The sequence below is a fragment of the Pelobates fuscus genome, chromosome 6 (assembly GCF_036172605.1).
Source record: "Pelobates fuscus isolate aPelFus1 chromosome 6, aPelFus1.pri, whole genome shotgun sequence".
Lineage (NCBI taxonomy): Eukaryota > Metazoa > Chordata > Amphibia > Anura > Pelobatidae > Pelobates > Pelobates fuscus.
Window position 1 is genome coordinate 243,777,083 of NC_086322.1, and position 22,396 is coordinate 243,799,478.

At 44.6% G+C, this 22,396-nt stretch overlaps 1 protein-coding gene across 5 annotated transcripts in view; it reads left to right on the forward strand.

Moving 5' to 3' along the window:
• MATN4 (matrilin 4) overlaps positions 1–22,396 on the forward strand; it is an 89,579-nt gene that overhangs the window by 40,807 nt on the left and 26,376 nt on the right. For 4 of the 5 annotated variants that reach the window (XM_063458907.1, XM_063458911.1, XM_063458909.1 and 1 more), the window contains exons 2-4: positions 16,471–16,573; positions 18,928–19,497; positions 21,227–21,349. In XM_063458907.1, the coding sequence (XP_063314977.1) occupies positions 16,501–16,573; positions 18,928–19,497; positions 21,227–21,349 (766 nt within the window). In that variant the 5' untranslated portion in view covers positions 16,471–16,500. Of the gene's footprint in view, positions 1–16,470; positions 16,591–18,927; positions 19,498–21,226; positions 21,350–22,396 lie in introns of those variants that run through there. The other variant, XM_063458910.1, reaches the window with a different exon arrangement.

Sequence of the window (22,396 nt, forward strand, 5' to 3'; positions counted from 1 at the left end):
AACCCCTAAAGCACTTTAGCTTGCTAAAATTGCAGATTTCAATATAAATTGAGACTTTTATAAATTAACCCTCCAGTTTTCAAGCAAAAAAAACAGATCCTGTTACTTCCTGGTTTGCTTAGCTCAGTAGAGCTAACATTTTATTGAGTTGTATTAGAATGTCTATTATTATCTATAATCAGAGAAAGTCTGGGATGGGGAAAAAGTGGAGTGCTTGCAAAGGCTTCAGACAAGTGAACTGCAGGTTTTTCGAGTGCTTTTTAGATATAACCCCAGTAAAATAATGCATAAATGAAATGCCTGCAAGTTTTAATTTGGGGTAGAGATACCAAACAGTGATTTTTATTTATTTTGTATTGAGGTAGTGGAGTGTCTTTTAAATGGTTAACTAACATTTAAATTAAACAGCTTATTAAAGTCATTTTGGTGTAAATATCATGACCCTTTCAGTCTCGCTGCTCAATTCTCTGATGTTTTAAAAATTACTTTATTTCTGCAGAGTTTAGCCTGTCATTTTTCCTTCACAACCTCCCTTCACACATCCTGAGAAACCCTATCTTACATTGATATCAACTCAGAATCACTAGAGTGTTTACTTTAGTACTCACAGGATATTTGAATGCTGTCCTTCTTATTTTCAGAGCCATGAAGCAGCAAATGCAAATATAAAATATGTCTCCTGCCAGCAGCCTCCTGTGTGAGATAACAGGCATCTCACACAAAAACTGAACAAAAGTTAACTTTAAACTTAATATATACACAAACACAACAGTATTTAATTATTTAATAATGTTTTGTTTCAATTTATATCTAATTTCATATGTTATTCATTTCATGAGTTAACAGATTGCAAATGTGTCTGGAGTACATACACTAAACTATTTGTTTGTTTTATGTTTTTTTTTACTTGTTTTCATATGATGTATTCAAGATACAGTGTACACAGCGCTTCTGCATGAAAAGCTCTCGATTAGTCACTGCCCAGCACTAACAAAGACGATTATGCTGGGCAAAACATGGGGCAGATTTAGAATTTTAGTCAGGGTATTTTAAAAAAAGCTAAATGACTTTTTTAAAATTATATTGATCAAATTTGCTAGGCAAATTTCAAGATGCATACACGGCACTAGGGTCATGCATAGAGTCCTTTAGCAGCGCTCCATGCAAGGGTTGCTTTGAAGTGGCAGGCTGTTATTAACTTCTTTATAGGACCAGCCTCTGTCGTGAGTGGGCCTGCTCTTTTTATTGCCCAGTGCAGCCTGCTGTCTTTGCTTGCTCACTTTGGTCTTAGCTTGGGGTGGCTGGAGAATCACCATAAGAAGTAAGTTCTGAAGTCTTGTGCCTTTAAAGCAGTAATAACTCCTGAGAGATGAAAAACAATAGCAATAGCAAAATACAGTAAACTGATATATAAGCCAATATAAATATATATGTTGTAAAACCAAAGTTATGAGAAAGTAGTATGAATGTTAATAGACATTTTCCCTTGATGACTCCAACTTTGCAACTCAGCAGATCACCTGTTTCTTTATATATACCTTTGGCCAGGGGCGGACTGAGAACCCTCAGGGCCCCCGGGCAAAATAAATCAAGGGCCCCCTTACAGGCCCCACCCATACTCTGCAGCAAGCGCCACCCATGCCCCGCCTCCATGCACCGCCTCCAGCCACACCCTACACAATCTTTAGACACAAGGAACAAAAGTGCAATAATCCCTTCAAGGCCCTATTAGAGACTACAATGGAGTCTAATAGGCTTGGAAGGGGGTCTTTCTAACAGAGGCCATCTCAGTGTCCCTGCTGGAAACAGTCGCCTCCAGGCCCCAGTAGAGACTACAATTGAGGGCTAATGGGCCATGGAGGGGGGGAGCATTCTAGCATAGGCTATCTCAGTGTCCTTTAGAGAGTGTGTTAGAAAGAATTTCCTCCAGGTCCCATTAGAGACTACAATGGAGTCTAATGGGGCCTGGAGGGGGGTCTCTCCAACACTCTGGTTCCTATTCACAATATAGCAACACAACATAGCTCGCTGATACCTAGGCCAAGTTGGCTCCTCTTACCTTAATTACTGTTGCTGGCTGGCAGTCTGTGGGCTTGCTGGAAGGCTGTGGGCTTGCTGGCTACTGCCGGCAGGCGGTGGGCTTGCTGGCTGCGGCTGGCAGACTGTTGGCTTGCTGGCTGTGGCTTGCTGGCTGCGGCTGGCAGGCTGTGGCTTGCTGGCTGCAAGCCTAACTGGTGGCCTGTGGGCTGGCTGGCTGGCTACTGGCCAGCTTGTGGGCTGGCTGGCTGGCTGGCCGGCCTGTGGGCTAGCTGGCTTGCTGGCTACTGGGGCACTTGTAGATTATGTAAAGAAATAATCCATGCACAATAACCACTACTGCTCTGTGTAGTCGTTATGGTGCCAGGAGGGCCGGGCCCCCCTCCCAGAGTAGGTCGTCAAACCGTTTAAGAACAGTTTGACAACTTACCTGGGGTCTGCTGGGATATGAGGCTGTAGTAGGGTATAGGAGCAGTGGTGCAATGTGTAAGGGGTGCAGTGTGTGTGAAAGGTTCAGTGTGTGTGAGTGGGTGTAGTGTGTGAATGTGTAGGGTGTGTGGGGCAATGTGTGTATGAGGGGGCTGTGTATGTGTGTGGCAATGTTAGTATGGGGGGCTGTGTGTGTATGGGTGGGCAGTGTATGTGTGTGTGTGTGTGAGGTAATGTGTGTAAATGTGTATGGTGTGTGTGTGTATGGGGGGCAGTGTGTGAATGTGTATGGTGTGTGGGGGCAGTGTGTTTATGGGGCTAGAGTTCACTCTCACCACTGCGACCACCAGGAATCCCTGGTGGTCACAGTGTTGAGAGTGAACTCTAGCCCGTAGTTTACTCTCGCCAGAGCCGTAACGTTGCCGTGGCAACCGCGGCAACGATCTGTGCTCGCGCAAGAAGGAACCAGAGGAGCTGCAGGCTGAGCTCCCGGGTCCTCTCTTCCTCCCTCCCCTGCCGGCTGTCCGCACGGTGCCTGCGGACAGGGGAGGGGGCAATTGCCCTCCTCTTACTCCCCCCTCCCCCTCTTCTTACCCCCCTTCTTACTCCCACCCTCTTCTTACTCCCCCCTCCCCCTCTTCTTACCCCCCTTCTTACTCCCACCCTCTTCTTACTCCCCCCTCCCCCTCTTCTTACTCCCACCTCTTCTAACTCCTCCCTCTTCTTACCCCCTCCCCCCTCTTCTTACCTCCCTCCCCCCTCTTCTTACCCCGCTCCCCCCTCTTCTTACTCCCCCTTCCCCTCTTTTTACCCCATCTCTCTTTTTACCCCCTCCCTCTCTCTTTTACCCCCCTCCTCTCTCTTTTTACCCCCTCTCTCTTTTTACCTCCCCTCCCTCTGTTTTTATCCCCCCCTCCCTATCTCTTCTTACCCCCTCCCTCTCTCTTCTTACCCCCCTCTCTTCTTACCCCCCTCCCTCTCTCTTCTTCCCCCTCACTCTTCTTACCCCCCTCGCTCTGTCTTCTTACCCCCCTCCCTCTTCTTACCCCCTCCCTCTTTTTACCCCCCCTCTCTTTTTACCTCCCCCTCCCTCTCTCTTTTTACCTCCTCCTCTCTCTTTTACCCCCCTCTCTTTTTAACTCCCCTCCCTCTGTTTTTACCCCATCCCTCTCTCTTCTTACCCCCTCCCTCTCTCTTCTTACCCCCCTCTCTCTTCTTACCCCCTCCCTCTCTCTTCTTACCCCCCTCCCTCACTCTTCTTACCCCCTCCCTCTCTCTTCTTACCCCCCTCCCTCTTCTTACCCCCTCCCTCTTTTTAACCCCCTCCCTCTCTCTTTTTACCCCCTCTCTTTTTACCTCCCCCCTCCCTCTCTCTTTTTACCCCCCCTCCCTCTCTTTTTACCCCTCTCTCTTTTTACCCCTCTCCCTCTCTCTTTTTACCCCCCTCCTCTCTCTTTTTACCCCCTCTCTCTCTTTTTACCTCCCCTCCCTCTCTTTTTACCCCACTCTCTTTTTACCCCCCACTCTCTTTTTACCTCCCCTCCCTCTCTTTTTACCCCCACTCTCTTTTTACCCCCCCCCACTCTCTTTTTACCCCCCTCCCACTCTCTTTTTACCCCCCTCCAACTCTCTTTTTACCCCCACTCTCTTTTTACCCCCCTCCCACTCTCTTTTTACCCCCTCCCACTCTCGTTTACCCCCCCTCCCACTCTCTTTTTACCCCCCCACTCTTTTTTTACCCCCCACTCTTTTTTTTTACCCCCCCCACTCTCTTTTTACCCCCCCACTCTCTTTTTACCCCCCCCACTCTCTTTTTACACCCCCCCTCCCACTCTCTTTTTACCCCCTCCCAATCTCTTTTACCCCTCCCCTGTAGCGTGGCCGAGCTGTTTTCCGGTCCGCGGTGCCCGGCCGGAGTGATAGGAAGGTGCACACTGAGTGTGCACCTTCCTATCACTCCGGCCGGGCACCTCGGACCGGAAAACAGCTCGGCCACGCTACAGAGGAGGGGAGGGGAGAAGCTGCAGCCACCTGAGGCTGTTAAGAGAGCGCTCAGGCGGCTGCAGCATTGAAAGGGGCGGGCGGGCCCCTTGATGGCGGGCCCCCCTCCCGGCCGGGCCCTCGGACCATGTCCGAAGTGCCCGACCGGTCAGTCCGCCCCTGCCTTTGGCCTTTGCAGGTTAGTAATTAGATTCCTTGCTATGCACAACTTTACACTGAGCTCTGCTCCATAAAAATGTTTTAAAAAAATTACTGTGTAGATTTTCTTGCTACTAAGCTGAAACTCTCAGCTTAGGTTGTAAACTCACAATGCAATAATGAGATAAACACTTCTGTTTATATGCATATCACAAGATATACAATTCCAATTACTTACATAGTAAATAGATATATTTTGCAGCACTGTACAATAGGTAAACAAGAGAGACAATTCATTCAAACAAAACATGACATACAAGAACAGCAGGTGAAGAGGATCCCGCCCAAACAAGCTTCTAAACTACATGGATATAAACGCACAGAGAGAATCAAATGTTGTACCTGAATGGATGCGACGGGGGTCCAGGATGGGGGTGCACATTAGATGGGAGACAGCAGAGGAAGGTTGTAAGGTATGAGGAGTTAAGGGCAAGCTGACAGGCGTCTCCAAAAAAGTTTGTTTTAGGGATTATTGGACTGGGAGAGTCGAATGCGATTACATTTTTTATAAGGAGGGGGAAGCCCTGGAGAAGTCCTGCAGTGTGGGTTTGTTGTGTTTATCTATGGTCATTATTTTATGCATGATAGAATGTCAGGAGTGCATATGGTTGAGAAAATGATTGCATTCTTTCACCCATGTACTCTATATTTTCATTATTAAATTATTCTTAATGGAGCTACAGAATTCTGTAGCTTCAATATCTCAAGTATATCCTGTCATTTCCACTATTTTTGTTACATTGATAATATGTGCCTTTTTACCATGTATTCCTCAGAGTCCATTCTTCCATTCAGTCATCGTTTGTCACAGACTCTTTATAGTTAGCTTGCTGTGTTTCATTCAGTAAATGGGCTGTTCACAACCAATTTGCAAGATGTAGACTTTGTACTTTGCAGAGATACAATGGGGTTGAGTCAAAGTGAAGTACTTTCTCTGTCATATTTATTTCCTCAGGAATAACAGCAACAGATTTACAGCTACTTAACACGGAAGTCAGAAACTGAGCTTCTGTGTGAAAACTAACGTGTTGTCAGTGGGGGTCTTATCATGCATACTGCCAAAAATCCAAAAAATAGCAGCTGCTGGATGATAAAATTTAAGCATTTGTTTTGGAAGCTGTAGAAAGAGTGTAAATTTAGTACTTTGGTGGCTGTTGGACTACAGGGGTGGGGGCCCTAAATCAGAATAAGGGGGGCCCTAATGTCCTCCCCCCTGGCCCCCACCCCTGAGCGGTGGTTGGGGGCCCTACAGTAAAATAAGGGGGGACCTAATGTCCTCCCCCCTGGACCCCACCCCTGAGCGGTGGGTGGGGGCCCTAAATACTAATAGGGGGGGTACCTAATGTCCTCCCCCCCCGGCCCCCACCCCTGAGCGGTGGGTGGGAGTCCTACAGTAAAATAAGGGGGGGACCTAAGGTCCCCGCCCCCCTGGCCCCCACCCCTGAGTGGCGGCCCTAAATTGTAATAAGGGGGTACCTAATGTCCTCCCCCCCGGCCCCCACCCCTGAGCGGTGGGTGGGAGCCCTACAGTAAAATAAGGGGGGGACCTAATGTCCTCCCCCCTGGACCCCACCCCTGAGCGGTGGGTGGGGGCCCTAAATACTAATAGGGGGGTACCTAATGTCCTCCCCCCTGGCCCCCACCCCTGAGCGGTGGGTGGGAGTCCTACAGTAAAATAAGGGGGGGGACCTAAGGTCCCCGCCCCCCTGGCCCCCACCCCTGAGCGGCAGGTGTGGGCCCTAAATTGTAATAAGGGGGTACCACATTGAAAGACCTTCTGGAAGCGAAAGGTGTTTCTGCCAGCAGCAAATCCAAAGCAACGCTTATCACCGAAGTAATGGCAGAGTACAGAGCAGAAGAGGTCCAGGCCACGGAACAAAGACCTGAAACAGAACAGGAGGAGTTCCAAAGGCACTTACAATTCAGACTGGCCTTTTATGGGGAAAACCCACCAACAGAGATCATCTCTAAAACAATGACAGAGGTGCAGGAGTTTGTGATGAGAAATAGGAGACCACAAACACCGGAAAGAAGTGCAGCAGGAGCTGTGACACAAGAGGGTAAGCCCAAAATTCCCTATCAAGCTTTTAAAACGTATGTGGAAGCAGAGGAGGATATAGATGCCTTCCTCCAAGACTTTGAGAGACTGTGTACGCTGCATAACATACCAAGGGAAGAGTGGGTACCCATATTAGCAGGACGGCTGTCAGGAAGGGCAGCTGAAGCTTACCGCACTGTGCCTGATATTGAAATTAGGAACTATAACCGGGTAAAAGAAATTATCCTGGCCCGGTATGCAATAACAGCAGAGGCATACCGGAGGCGCTTCAGGGAATTGAAAAAGGCGGACAAAGATTCGCACGCAGAGTGGGCTTGCCGACTAGAAAGGGCAGCTCTTGGGTGGATGCAGTCCAGTAAAGCGCGGTCCATGGAGGACTTGTTACAAATGCTGCTGTTGGAGCAGTTTTATGAGGGGATATCCTCAGAACTACAGGAATGGGTGAGGGATCGCAACCCCCCCCCCCTTACCGAGGCTGCCAAAAAGGCAGATGATTTTATGGATGCTCGCAGACAGACCAAGGCAGTGAGTACCAAACCTGCCATGCGGCCACTAGGGGGGAATTCCTTCTCTCCTAACCCTCAACCCCCACCAAGACAACTCCCTCCACCAGCACCAGCAGCAGCACAGCAGAGATACCGCACACCTGCTTCTGTGCAATGCCACCGATGCCAGAAGTGGGGACATTTCCAACGAGAGTGTCCACAGTCTAGAGACCGCAACACCTGGATCCGACCAGGGCCTCCACCACCACCACCGAGAGCAGCCGCGCATCACTACCAAGATGAGGTACCACTTCCCTACAGCTCTGCCGTTCCAGTTACGACTGTGGAACAATGGGAAGTGCTGCATGAGGCCAATCCCTTACAAGCACAGGCGGATAATCGACAGCACCATAGGCAGACCGTATATCTCGAAGGGAAGCCTATGCAGGGGCTCAGAGACTCGGGAGCCACCATCACCCTGGTGCAAAGTCATTTGGTTTCGGACAAAGCCAAACTGAATAAGACTGTGGCTGTCAGGGTTGCAGGGGGAGCCGTGTATCGGCTAGACACAGCCCGGGTACATTTGCATTGGGGTGCGGGGTTTGGGAATGTGGAAGTGGGACTAATGCCGCAATTACCTGCTGAGGTGGTCCTAGGGAATGATCTGGGCAAACTCACCTCCGCCTTTGAACCACAAACTACTGAGGAAGCACACCCAGTAGTCACCAGGCAACAGGCCCGCACCCAGCACAACAACAACGCACTGCCGGAGGTCCCGGTAAGAGATTCCTCCCCTTCCCTAGACTGTATGCCGTGGGCCCCTCCTGACGAGTTTGTAGCCGAGGTGATCACTGACCCTACCTTACAAGTATATCGAGACAAGGTCACCTCTATCCAACCTGGGGCGGAGGGGGAAAGATTTGTATGGGACAGGCAGTTATTATACCGGGAAACAAGTAAAGAGATAGCTGGGTCAGAACCCATAACTGCAAGACAGCTCGTGGTACCGCAGAGGTACCGAACCGAATTACTCCGGATAGCGCACGATATTCCGCTATCCGGACATTTGGGGGTCAGCCGTACCAGATATCGGCTGACCCAAAGTTTCTTCTGGCCAGGGATTAGCCAGGAGGTGCGCAGGTATTGTAACACCTGCGATACGTGCCAGAGGGTAGGAAAGACGCTTGTAAGGCAAAGCTGCACCCCCTACCCATAATTGAGGAACCCTTTCATAGGGTTGCAGTAGACATTGTAGGCCCCTTCCGGAAGCCTAGCCCATCAGGCAAACGGTACATTTTGACCGTAGTGGACTACGCCACTCGCTACCCCGAGGCGGTAGCCTTAACTAATATCCATGCAGAGACGGTGGCTGAGGCGCTGATGCAGATTTTCTCCCGGATGGGGTTACCCAGGGAGATCATCTCGGATCAGGGCACTCAGTTCACGGCAGAGGTCACCCAACAGCTCTGGAAGTTCTGTAAGATTAAGCCCATCATTAGTGCCCCGTACCACCCCCAGACTAATGGGCTCTGCGAACGGTTCAATGGCACCTTAAAACAGATGCTCCGAACCTTCGCAGAGACCCACCGAGACTGGGAAAAATTCCTGCCGCACTTACTGTTTGCTTACAGGGAGGTGCCGCAGGAATCTACGGGATTTTCTCCCTTTGAACTGCTATTCGGGAGGAGAGTAAGGGGACCCCTGGACTTGATTAGAGAACACTGGGAGGGAGACCGTAGCGCTGACGGCACCCCTATTGTACCATATGTGTTGGCCCTCCGAGATCGCCTGGAAGCTCTCACAAAGACGGTAAAGGAAAACCTACAGGCCGCTCAGACGCGTCAGCGCACCTGGTACGATAGAGGCGCCAGGGACCGTAGCTTTCAGGTCGGACAGAAAGTTTTAATTTTAAAACCTGTCCGACACGATAAGCTACAGGCCGCCTGGCAAGGCCCTTATAAGGTGGTAGAGCAACGGTGTGACACCACGTATATAATTGGCCACTGCGCAGGGAATGGGGGGCGACGCATGATCCATGTGAACATGCTGAAGCCTTACCAAGAGCGATCAGAGGAGGTGACAGCTATCTGCGCCCCCACCTCTGAAGAAGGCGACAGCCTACCCCTCCCCGATCTGTTAGAGGACGGACAGATGGCTGGGGATTTAGGAGCAGTTGTACTGGGGGATCGGTTAAGCCCACAGGAGCGTATCGAGGTACAACAACTACTGCAAGAAAAGCAGGAGACCTTTTCTAATGTACCTGGATACACCCCTCTGGCTACCCACCGAGTAGAAACCCCTGGCCAACTTCCCATGCGCCAGACTCCGTACCGCATCCCTGAAGCGGTACGGGAGAATATGCGCAAGGAAATTGAAGAGATGATCCAGTTAGGAGTCATTGAGCCCTCCGATAGCCCCTGGGCCTCTCCAGTAGTCCTCGTACCAAAGCGGGACGGCACGACCCGTTTTTGCGTGGACTACAGGAGATTGAATGAGAAAACCGTATCCGACGCATACCCGATGCCTAGGATAGATGAGTTACTAGACCTGATGGCCAGGGGTCAATACCTTACCACTATTGATTTGTGTAAAGGGTATTGGCAGATTCCCTTGGCCCCGGACGCCATCCCTAAGTCCGCCTTTGTCACCCCATTCGGCTTGTACCAATTTAAGGTCATGCCGTTTGGGATGAAAAACGCGCCGGCTACCTTCCAACGGATGGTGGACCGCCTCCTAGATGGGTTCCAAGACTATACCTGCGCGTATCTCGATGATATTGCCATATTTAGCGATACCTGGCAGGAACACTTGGCCCATATAGGAGCGGTTCTAGACAGGATCAGGGAAGCTGGCTTGACCTTAAAACCAGCGAAATGTAGCATTGGGATGGCTGAGGTACAGTACCTGGGCCACAGAGTGGGCTGTGGTAAACAAAAACCGGAACCAGCCAAAGTAGAGGCAGTAGCACAGTGGCCTACCCCGAAAACTAAAACCCAGGTATTAGCCTTCCTAGGGACAGCAGGGTATTACCGGAAGTTTGTGCCCAATTATAGTGCCCTGGCCAAACCCCTCACTGACCTGACACGTAAAAACCTTCCCCGCCAAGTAACCTGGACCCCGGAGTGTGAGCAGGCATTCCAACACTTGAAAGATGCACTTGTTAATGCCCCTGTCTTGGCCGCTCCCAATCCAACTAAACGTTTTCTTGTTCACACAGACGCTTCTATGTTTGGATTGGGGGCAGTACTGAGCCAAGTCGGGGCCGATGGCGGAGAACACCCCGTGGCTTACATCAGTCGCAAACTTTTACCTCGGGAAGTAAGCTACGCCGCCATCGAGAAGGAATGCCTGGCTGTGGTGTGGGCCTTGAAGAAATTACAACCCTATTTGTATGGACAGGCTTTTTCTTTGCTCACGGATCACAACCCGTTGGTCTGGCTGAACCGGGTGGCTGGGGACAATGCCAGGCTGCTGCGCTGGAGTTTGGCGCTGCAGCCCTTTGACTTTAACATTCAATACCGCCCGGGTAAGCAAAATGGGAACGCCGACGGGTTGTCACGACAAACTGATCTGGAGAAATAATCCGTGAGCACCCCGGTCATCCCCAAGCCGATCCGTGTGGGATCAGACTGTGTATGCCGGCTTGTGGGCAAGGGGGAGCAGTGTAGCGGAACGCAGTAAGCCTGTCCTGCAAAATGCCTGTGTGACTGTAATTGTTATATTTTTACCTATGTTGAAATTGCTATTCGCCTATGTAATATGTGAATTGTATGTTATTCGGTAGTTTCCATCCGTACTATATACTTCTGGAAACTACCGAACGGAGAGACCACCCCGGAGAGAAGTGTGCCAGCAATTAAGGTTCACATTCTCTCCAAGCCGCAAGTTAACCGGCTCATTAACAGTGTGTCGGGGGGGCCGCCATTCGGCATGCGTACACGTGGCGGCGGCCATCTTACGCATGAAAATCTCAGCGGTGTTTTGTCGTCGAGTGTCTGGAACTCAAATCGGACACTCAAACAACCAAACACCGCTGAGACCTCCAGAGCTCCGTAACTGCCGAACGGAGAGAGTTAACGAATCCCCATTCGGTAGTTACAAAGTACCGAATGAGGGAATCACTATCTAGGGGAATTAAAGTATGGATGGCAGTTATAAATGTCTGTTTTAACTGCCGAACGGGGACCGACCGCAGGGCCCATTCTCATGGAACCCTTTTCGGATACCAACTCGTGTGCGGTCGGTCAAACTTCACCTTCCTGTAACTGCCGAACCACTGGTCCGATCTGGGTGAATTTTGGATATTATATTCACCCAGATCAGGGCTACCTAGCGGTACCCTAATATTAAGGATATGTGATGGTTTAGGGGTACATCCAAGTTTGGGGTAAAGTACTGTACAAGTTAAGGGGATTATGACGCTCTCTGAGGGGAGGAGATGTGTGGGAGGTAACAAGCACTGCATTGGTTACTGTCATAATTACTGTAGTTCCCTCCCTTGCATGGGAGCAGGCTTTATAAGAAACCTTGGAATAAACGATAGTCAGTTCTACTCCTGAAACTGTGTGGCGTCCAGTTATTGGGAGTGCTGTGGGGATATTTCTGTACCTTTTTACCTGCTGGAAACTCTGCTGTGGATTTACTAATGACTTGTTCCTGAGCCTTCCTTGGATCTAAAGTGGAGAATAGCTGCGAGAAATCAGCTCTCCGCTACAATGTGTATAGTGAATGTAGTGTATGTAGAGCAAAGTGTGTTTAGTGAATGTAGTGTGTGTGTGTAGTGCAAAATGTGTATAGTGAATGTAGTGTGTGTGTGTAGAGCAAAGTGTGTTTAGTGAATGTAGTGTGTGTGTGTGTGTAGTGCAGAGTGTGTTTAGTAAATGTAGTGTTTGTAGTGAGTGCAGAGTGTGTTTAGTGAATGTAGTGTATGTATAGTGCAGAGTGTGTTTAGTGAATGTAGTGTGTGTGTAGTGCAGAGTGTGTTTAGTGAATGTAGTGTGTGTGTGTAGTGCAGAGTGTGTGTAATGAATGTAGTGTGTGTGTGTGTAGTGCAGAGTGTGTGCTTGTAAGGATTCAGTATGTGTGTAAAATAGGGGGGAGGGGAGTATTTTTTTTTCGTGTGTGTATATTTCAATTTTATTCCCCCCTCCCTGGTTCTTACCGTGCCAGGGAGGGGGGAGTTCGTATTCCCTGTTTGTCCAGTGGCATGGTGAAGGAAGCCAGCTGCGGTACATTGAAGAGGGGGCCCAGCAGCACACACTGTCTTCCTTTCCAGCTCCTCTCTGACTAACTCTCGCGAGACAGGCCTGCGTGCAGGAAAGTTAGACAGAGAGCAGCTGGAAAGAAGGATAAAGTGTGCTGGGCCCCCTCTTAATTGTACAGGTAGCAGGGGGATCTCTGTGCACATATATATATAGCGAAAATATAGATATATATAGATATATATAGCGAAAACTGATATATATATATGTGTGTGTGTGTGTGCACATAATGAATGTGGGGCTCGGCCCCCGAGGACCGCTGGGCCCATGGCAACCGTTATGGTTGTCATGCCCTGATGGCGGCCCTGCTGCTGAGTCCATACACACACATTGACTGCTGAGTCCATACACACACACACACACACAGACTGCTGAGTCCATACACACACACACACACACACAGACTTCTGAGTCCACACACACACACACACACACAGACTGCTGAGTCCATACACACACACACACACACACACACAGACTGCTGAGTCCATACACACACACACAGACTGCTGAGTCCATACACACACACACACACACACACAGAGACTGCTGAGTCCATACACATACAGACACACAGAGATTGCTGAGTACATACACACACAGACACATACTGCTGAGTTCACACACACACAGGCTGCTGAGTCCACACACACATACAGACTGCTGAGCCCACACACACATACAGACTGCTGAGTCCATACACACACACAGACTGCTGAGTCCATACACACACACACAGACTGCTGAGTCCATACACACACACACACACACACACACACAAAGAGGCTGCTGAGTCCATACACATACAGACACACAGACTGCTGAGTCCATACACACACACACACACACACACACAGACTGCTGAGTCCATACACACAGACACGCACACACACAGACTGCTGAGTCCATACACACACACACACAGACTGCTGAGTCCATACTCACACACACACACACACACAGAGACTGCTGAGTCCATACACACACACACAGACTGCTGAGTCCATACACATACAGACACACAGACTGCTGAGTCCATACACACACAGACTGCTGAGTCCATACACACACACACACACACACACAGACTGCTGAGTCCATACACACACACACACACAGACCTCTGAGTCCAGACACACACACACACAGACTGCTGAGTCCATACACATACAGACACACAGACTGCTGAGTCCATACACACACACACACACACACAGACTGCTGAGTCCATACACACACAGACTGCTGAGTCCATACACACACACACAGACTGCTGAGTCCATACACATACAGACACACAGACTGCTGAGTCCATACACACACACAGACTGCTGAATCCATACACACACACACACACACACAGACCTCTGAGTCCAGACACACACACACACACACACAGACTGCTGAGTCCATACACATACAGACACACAGACTGCTGAGTCCACACACACACAGACTGCTGAGTCCATACACACACAAGCTTCCTCACTAGCAGACAGACAGACACAGACACACACACCAAGCCTACCTGTTGCTGGGGGTCAGCCATCTTCTGGCCTTTGCAGCAGCAGCAGCATGGGCTGCTGCTTAACGGCGGGGTCGGGGCTTATTTGCAGGAGGTGGGGCTTCGTTTTGGGGCGGGGCCTGTGCCGGGGAGCCTGTCAGTGCTCTCTCCAGCCATTGACAGACCCCAGCACTGCTCCAGCTTCTCTCTCCTGCATTCCCTTGGGCTGTAACAGACTGTTACAGCCCGAGGGAATATAATTTAAACCCATGGCCAGCAGGTTGCTGGCATTTGGGGGAGCCCTCTGGGCCCCCCCTAGCGACGCTACTGCCGCTCGGGGTGGGGGCCAGGGGCTCAGGAGGGGGGAACTTATTATTTTTTTTTTACAGTGAGCAGCCACAGACTGCTCACTGTTTAAAAGACATGCCCCTACTCGCGGTATAGCGAGTAGGGGCATAATTTACTAATACTAAGTAATCTTTACTTAGTATTAGTAAATTTGGCTGAAAGACCAATTTAGGTTTTTCAGCCTTTTAGTAGATAGCTCCCTAATACCATGGGAATTAGGGAGTTATCTACTTATTCATTTCTGTCATTACATTGACTGGCCAAGTAACTTACATTTTATATGAATGTATGTTACTTGATTATTGTAAATGTTGCAAATGCTTACAGCTGAATCCTGGCTATGTTTGTATAATTTTTATTTAAAATAATTTACAATGTAACATTCTTCTTCTTTCACTGGGTAAGTATATTAGTACTTAGGCAATACTGTGCTTCGAAACTTCGGCACTTTGACACTTCGGAACTTCGGCAACTTTGGAACTTCGGCACTTCAGCACTTCGGAAATTCGGCACTTCGACACTTCGGAAATTCGGTAATTTCGGGACCTCGGCACTTCGGCACTTCGGCAATTTGGCACTTCGGCTATTCGGACATTCGGAAGTACCCGAATGTCCGAATTGTCCGAAATTCATCCGAATACATATTTGGACCGAAACGAATTGCACATGTCTAATCAAAATACATCAACTACATTTGTACAAGTACCTGAAGTAAATAATTAGGGCACAGTCTGCCTGAAAAAACAATGACATACAAAAATGTCTGTGTTCCCAGTCTAAATGAATGTTATACTGTATATCAGCAAAATTTACATTATTAGGCTGCAAGCCAATATCAATATAATTTAACTCCAAAGTAGAGATTTTTATCTGAAAATTGGACCTGAGGCCAATATGTAATCAGTCTGTATTGCTTTAGTACATTTAGACAGAGTAATATATATATTTATATATATTTTTTTAAATTGAATAAGTAAGTATAATTTAAAAAAAAATCTTTATAAGGAAAGTACTTCTATAGCCATATTTTACTAAATAACATATGTAAACAAAAGCCCATACATTCTCTGTTATTCATGAAAAATATATCAAATACCAAATTGGCATTATTATTATTATGACAACACATATATTATATAATTTCTTTATTAGTTAACATCAGTGATTTTTAACTACTGAGTCAGGACCAAACACTGGATCCTTATACTATTTATGTCCCCAGTGGTTGGAACAAACCCTTCATACATATCAGGCTCCTGACTACTGCCCAATAATAATTTGTAATTTGTCTTGAATGTATTGCATGTCCCTTTAGCCTTTGGGAAGAATCTAACAGATTTGTTTGCTCTACATTATATAACAATATAACAATCGAAGAATAGTTAAGCAATATAAGTTTAAAACCGAATAATGGGTTTGCAAGCTAATGCCATGTATGTCTAAAAAGATAAATAAATGCCCATATAATGCTTTCATTAATACATTAAATTAGGTGGCATGGAGTTTTCCTGGTACTGGAGTGTCCCTTTAAATTTAATAAACGTTTATAAAACAAAAAGTAAAAATGTTATAACAATTGTCTTTTAAGGGTTGTGTTGACAATATTTTGTTGGACACTTTCAAAGTACTTTTTCAACTTATAATAGAATATAATAGAATTACGATTAGAGAGGATGTACAAGTGATTCTATCTACAGTGAACCTAAAGCAAACAGGCACAAATGTTTGTGGCTTCCTGTTGTAGCTCCACATTTGTACTAACCATTTGCATATCTTGGATGTAGTATATCTCCTATTTTTCTCAGTGGATGCCCATTGATAGGCTCAGAGCTCCAGTGGCCATCCTACTAGCCCTTCCTGGTACTGCTCTACAAAAAGGAACAGAAGTTGGGAGGCAGGAGCATCAGTTGCCAGAGCTTTTCTCAAACAGTTTAACTCATGAAGCTAAGAAGGTGCCTGGACAAACCTGCCCCGTAACAACTTAAGTAAGTTGTTATGGGTGTGGGAATTTTACTGCAAATATTACCGTTCCGAGTTTAAAAACCTTTATTTAGTGTTTGCTATAATATAAATTGCTTGACTTATATCTTGGGATGAAATTACTTAATAATGATACATTTAATAATACTTGTTTTTTATTATCTGCAGTAATTTGTCACTACATCTCCAATCAGCAAAATGAAGCTGCTTTACCTCTCAACGCTCCTGTTAGTCTTTTTGGCTAAACTGGAAGCAAGACCTCAGGTTACAGGTAAGACAAAAAGAAAACTAATATGTCAAAAATGCCTGAAAATATATGTAAAAGCTTACTACAGATCTAACATCAGTTATCAGATGGTGTTTCTCATCACATAGGAACAAATGTGTATATATGTTTAATAGCTATTATCTGATGGTGGGAGGACATTTATATGTTCTCTTTGTTTTATTCTTGAGTTGGATTATATCAAAATATTTCTCTATAGCTTGTAATAAACTCTGTAGCTTGTAAATAGCTCTGTAGATTGTAATTCGGTACCAAGGATACAGAACTTGGCGACCTTGCTGGCCTCTCCATCATCTTCAACAGTGTTGCTCTATCAATGATCGTTATCTGTGATTTCATAGAAAAGGTGTAAAGAGCAGAACATTTAAGAAATGACTACAGTCATGATCTGTTTCACTGATTCTTGTATGATACATTGCATTTTTAATCCACCAAGTATAGGGGAGCAGTTTCAAACCCCCATCAGTCGGGAAGGGCAAAAACTACCACCAAAAGGTGGACAATGGAGATCATTGACATGTAACTATGTAACTATGTACTGTATTTATGTTTCATCTTCTTCAGAAACACCAGCAAAAAAGCACATACAAGTAAAACAAGGATGATTTTTGCTTTTCAGAAAATGTATACACAGTTGACAAATGCAGGTTTTAGGATTAATGTTAAACTAAAATATTGTAGCAATATATATATATATATTTGTTATGATTTTTGGTACTATTTTTATCTCTACCTTTTTCTTGTGCATCCATCTCATAATTGATTAATTTAAAAAAAACAGATAAAGGGATATACTTGCAATTTTGCAGCATATAAACTCATGTGTTATAATGTGATATAAAGGCTAGATATTAAAAAAAAAAAAAAAAGCATAAATAGTCTTTTATCTGAAAAAGCAAGTAAAACCCCACTAAGACTGCACAGAAGGTGGTCTCCATGGATCAGCAAGGCCTGTCTGCCAAGAGATTTACAAAGACTGAACTTTTTCCAGGCATTTGAAATTCGATTTGCTGTACAGACTTGCGACATGCTAGGGAAATATCTGTAACCTCAAACAACCACAGCTTATTTAAAGAGAGCCCTTTTGTTTGTAGACTTTACACATGATCTAAAAGCAAACATTTTGCTTTGCCAAAATTATGTCAATATGCCACATTTTGCTTCCTTTGCTGCTGCGGTAAAATCCTGATGTTCAAGCAAACTTAAATAATGCTTTACTGTTTTAATATGACAAGACATACTGTATGCCTTACATTAAGGCAGGAGAATACATCTCCAACTAACCTAATTCCCATCATGAGCTACCATTTGAATTTTTCAGCATCATTTATAATGTTGTAGTTTACCATCATCCCTCGGTCACGGCAGCAGTTGGTTTGAGGACTATGTATTAGGAACTGTTGCATCTGTGTGCAAGGTCTTTTTTTGTAACTGAGGACCAAAAGTTACATGTTTTAGATGTATTTTAAATGTCGTATATTTTTTTACAGATATGTGCAGGTTATTGTAATTCTTCTTTTTTTACCATGATTACTTATGCATCTGTGAGTTTACAATTCAATATGAAGTGCCACGCATAGAAATAGGAGCAAGCTTTTATTTTATCCTCACAGGAAATTTTGCATCTTTACTACACATTTGTCACTTTTCTGTAAAATTATTGGACAAGAATTCCCTCTCAAATGACTGCTGTGCATTTTAAAAATGTAAAAGGTGTGCATGTTTCAAATTCTGATTAAACAACTAAAAAACATTATAAAAATGTTGGTATGAGTATTTATCAGCTATATGCTACATTCAGTTTTTATGCAACAGAAGAAAGGTTTAATCACAAAAAATCATCAATAAAATTATTTGGCACTTCCATAATCTTTGCATCCCTACTGTCTGACATGTTTTCAGTACAAGGAAAACCCTCTGGTATCTGGAGCTCTCAGCCAGGTAATTCTGCAATTCTATAACACCAGGGGACTCCAGACACTATGATCCCTCCAATGAGACGCGGATGAATGAGTCAAGAGATAAAGATCCAAGTTCCTCCTTACTCAATGTATGCCAAATAGAGATCTTAAAAAAAAACTGTGAAGAGTTCCCCTGGCAAATGATGAGTTATATCCCTATCTACCACCAATTTGTCATCCTCTATTTCCGTACAATATATATTAAATTTGTTTCCAAATGGTATATTCAACTCCCAATCTTGGCCGTGTATAAACTAGTTTAATTTTTTTCTTTGCAGAAGAGCATAAAATCTGAATTATTAATTTAACTGTACTCATTAGAGAGATGTATATTGTTAATTTGTTTTTTTCATTTTTATTTCTGTTTCTATATTTCAGAGAAAAAATGTAAAACTGGTCCAATGGATCTTGTCTTCATAATCGATAGCTCGAGAAGTGTTCGACCTTTTGAGTTTGAAAGCGTGAGAAAGTTTATGATTGATATCATTAATTCACTTGACATTGGCCCTACATTGACAAGGGTGGGAGTAGTACAATACTCCAGTCAAGTACAAAATGTTTTCTCCCTCAAGACCTTTTCTAAAAAGTCTGACATAGAAAAAGCAATAAATGAATTCATTCCTCTGGCACAAGGAACAATGACCGGCTTGGCAATCCAGTACGCCACAAATGTTGCCTTTACCGTTGAAGAAGGAGCTAGGCCATTGTCACAAAGAATTCCAAGAGTTGCAATTATTGTGACTGATGGTAGACCTCAGGATCGTGTTACAGACGTGGCAGCTCAGGCTCGTGATGCTGGTATAGAAATCTATGCAGTTGGTGTCCAAAGGGCAGATGTAACTTCACTAAGAGCCATGGCTTCCCCACCACTTGATGATCATGTTTTCCATGTTGAATCATTTGATCTCATTCAGCATTTTGCAATTCAGTTTCAGGATAAACTATGTGGTGAGTTAAAACTGTTTTAGTTTCACTATTCAACATTCATTTTGGATTGTATACACCCCACTAAAGTATATAGTTGGCCCATATCATTTGGGGGGGAAATGTTCCACTCTACTAAATTCTCAGTTTGAAGCATTGAGAAAACAGCTTAGACCTACATAAAGAGAAATTATAGTTAAAAAAAATATCATAAAAGCTGTATACAGTAAATACATTGTAGATATAAACTTAGCTTGCTAAAGATGGACCTTTTAAGGCTTCTCCTGAATAGCTTCTTTCACATCCAGCATACAAAAAAAAAAAAAAAAACATACGGGGTGGGGTTTCAGCTGATCCTAGAAAAAGATATACATGCAAATAATATTGCAGTATTGAAACAATGTAAATTGCTACATTGTTATCAGTTCCACTCACAAGATATTTAAACATATAGTGCTGCAAAACTTCACTGGTATTTCCCAGGGGTCTGCCAATATACCTAGTTTGTTGAAGGTCTCCACGGGAATACTTGAGAACACCGGCTGTGAATTTAAAAAGATTATTGCAATGAATATTAAAAGCAAAAATGTTCATTTTTTAAAAAAAAATTCAAAAAGTACAGTTTATATCAGACAACTAGTAGGATGCCTTGACTGGAAAGGGAAGAAAACGGCCATAAAGAACAATGTTTTATTTAGCTCGTTCTTAAAATATCTTATAAGTAAATCCCATAGCATCACTGTATGAAAAGTTAATTATAGCACCAATTTCCAAATAACTCATTACTGGTAATTTGTGTGTGCAATAACATCACTCATTCATGATTCATTCACAAAGCTGTTTTTCTTGACTATAAATCATTTCTGACTGGTTTGATTGATATGTTTAGAATAAATATGGTTTCTTCTAATAGCAGTCTTTATTTAGAAAGAGAATAAAGTGTCGACGCTTCATTTCTTACATGAGTGTTTGTCAAGTCTAATTCAATAAGAAACACAATCCAACATTTAAACGGACATCATGTACATTTAAAATTGTTATTGAACTCACCTGGTTAGGAGGGGAGGCAAGGCATTGAGTCTGCATACTCCCGTGGTTAGTGTTTTGCCTAGGTCCCGTCACACTTTGAGATTTGTGGATTAATATCAGAAGGGGGGCACTAAAAAGGAGGAAAATATAAAATATAGGGGAACAAATGTTCCTACATGCCCCTTTACAATGTGTGGTGGGTGAAAGCTTACCAATGGAATCAGGTCGACAGTCATGCTGGACGTCAACTCCCTAACTAGTAAAATGTCTGGCAAAAGGTCCCTCACCCATTTGAATGCAGTGGGTAAGGGGTTAAAAATGAAAGACAGGGGTCATGAAAAAAAAAATAGATTTAGGTAACTGAACAGATAGATAAATGTTAGCTCTATGGTTGCAAAGAGGCCAGAGGCATCTACACAACAACCAATGTTGGCATTCAGCGTAATGGACTCTGTGGGAAGCAGTCAGCAGAACAAGAAGAATCCAATTATTGTATAAATGCTATATGTCAATCTAGGCAACAACTCTGGTAACAAAATGTGACTTATTATTTTATTTTATTTATTTATGCTTTGTTTGTTTGTTTGTTTGTTTGTTTAAGATAAGCTTGGCTATTTTTTGCCCAGCTTGTCCCTTTCAAGTTTAAGATTTGTCAAATTGAAGTAGAAAACTAGTAATCTAAAAAAAAAAAAAATGGATGTTGTTATAAACCTTTATTTTATAGATGTTGACATGTGCACTGAAATGGACCATGGATGCCAGCATACCTGTGTTAGCGTTCCCAGTTCATATTACTGTGAATGTAACCCAGAGTACAAACTGAATGCAGATGGGAAAACATGCTCTGGTAAGTTTAAGTGTATACATTTTATCTGAATAGTTTAATTTGTGCCATATGTATTGCAAATATTTGTGTAAAAACTATATGTTTACCAAATGTTCACTAGTAAAGGAACACTCCCAAGTACCGTAACCATTATAGCACATTGTAGTGGTTATGGTGCCATGAGTGCCCTGGCACCCTTCTCCTAATGTAAGTTGTCAAACCTTTTTAGTAACGACTTGACTTCTTACCCAGGGACTTCATGACTCCATTACCGACCTCCTCTTGGGCCCCACTCAGATGACCCTGCATCGCAGGGATTACCTCAGGAGAGTTAACATAAACTCCTATCAGAAGCTTTCTGGCTTTCACTTCTGGCTGTAAGGAGGTGGGAGTGGCACCTTGTGGATCACAGATAAGAAGTTAAACTGTTACTAAACAATGTGACTATTTACATGAGGGGGAGAGGCACCATGGTAGTGTGTTGTACTGGTTATTTTGCTTGGAGTGTTCCTTTAATGTGACTAAGCTCTGAATAAAAAGCTACTACAACTCTCAAATCAAGCATTATTTTCTTGGGTGATAGCCTGGGATGAGTTACATAGTTACATAGTTACATAGCTGAAAAGAGACTTGCGTCCATCAAGTTCAGCCTTCCTCACATATGCTTGTTGTGGCATAACCCATGTGATGGGAGTTTTAGTAGAGAAAATGGCAGCCACAATTTTGACTACCTAAGTATTCAAATTCCTGTTGGAAATTGAAGTTAAAGCAAAACTCTGCAGTGTTTAGCATCACAGTGATTTATTAGTTTGTTTCTAATATTTGGAGGATTTAAAGCATACTTATAAAGCACTTTTTAATATAAAGAAAATTGGCCAGTGCTTGAAGGGTCTCTTTTAAATTCATGACTGGAGATGGCATGCCTGATTCAAAACCAGCTGCATCTCCAGTCATCATAATTGTAAACTGCAGGTAAAGCCATGACAGCCACATGTCCCTTCAATGCAGTACAGCCTTGTACTCGGACATAATCTACTTGAATGCCCTTACTATTTCAGTTTACACTCA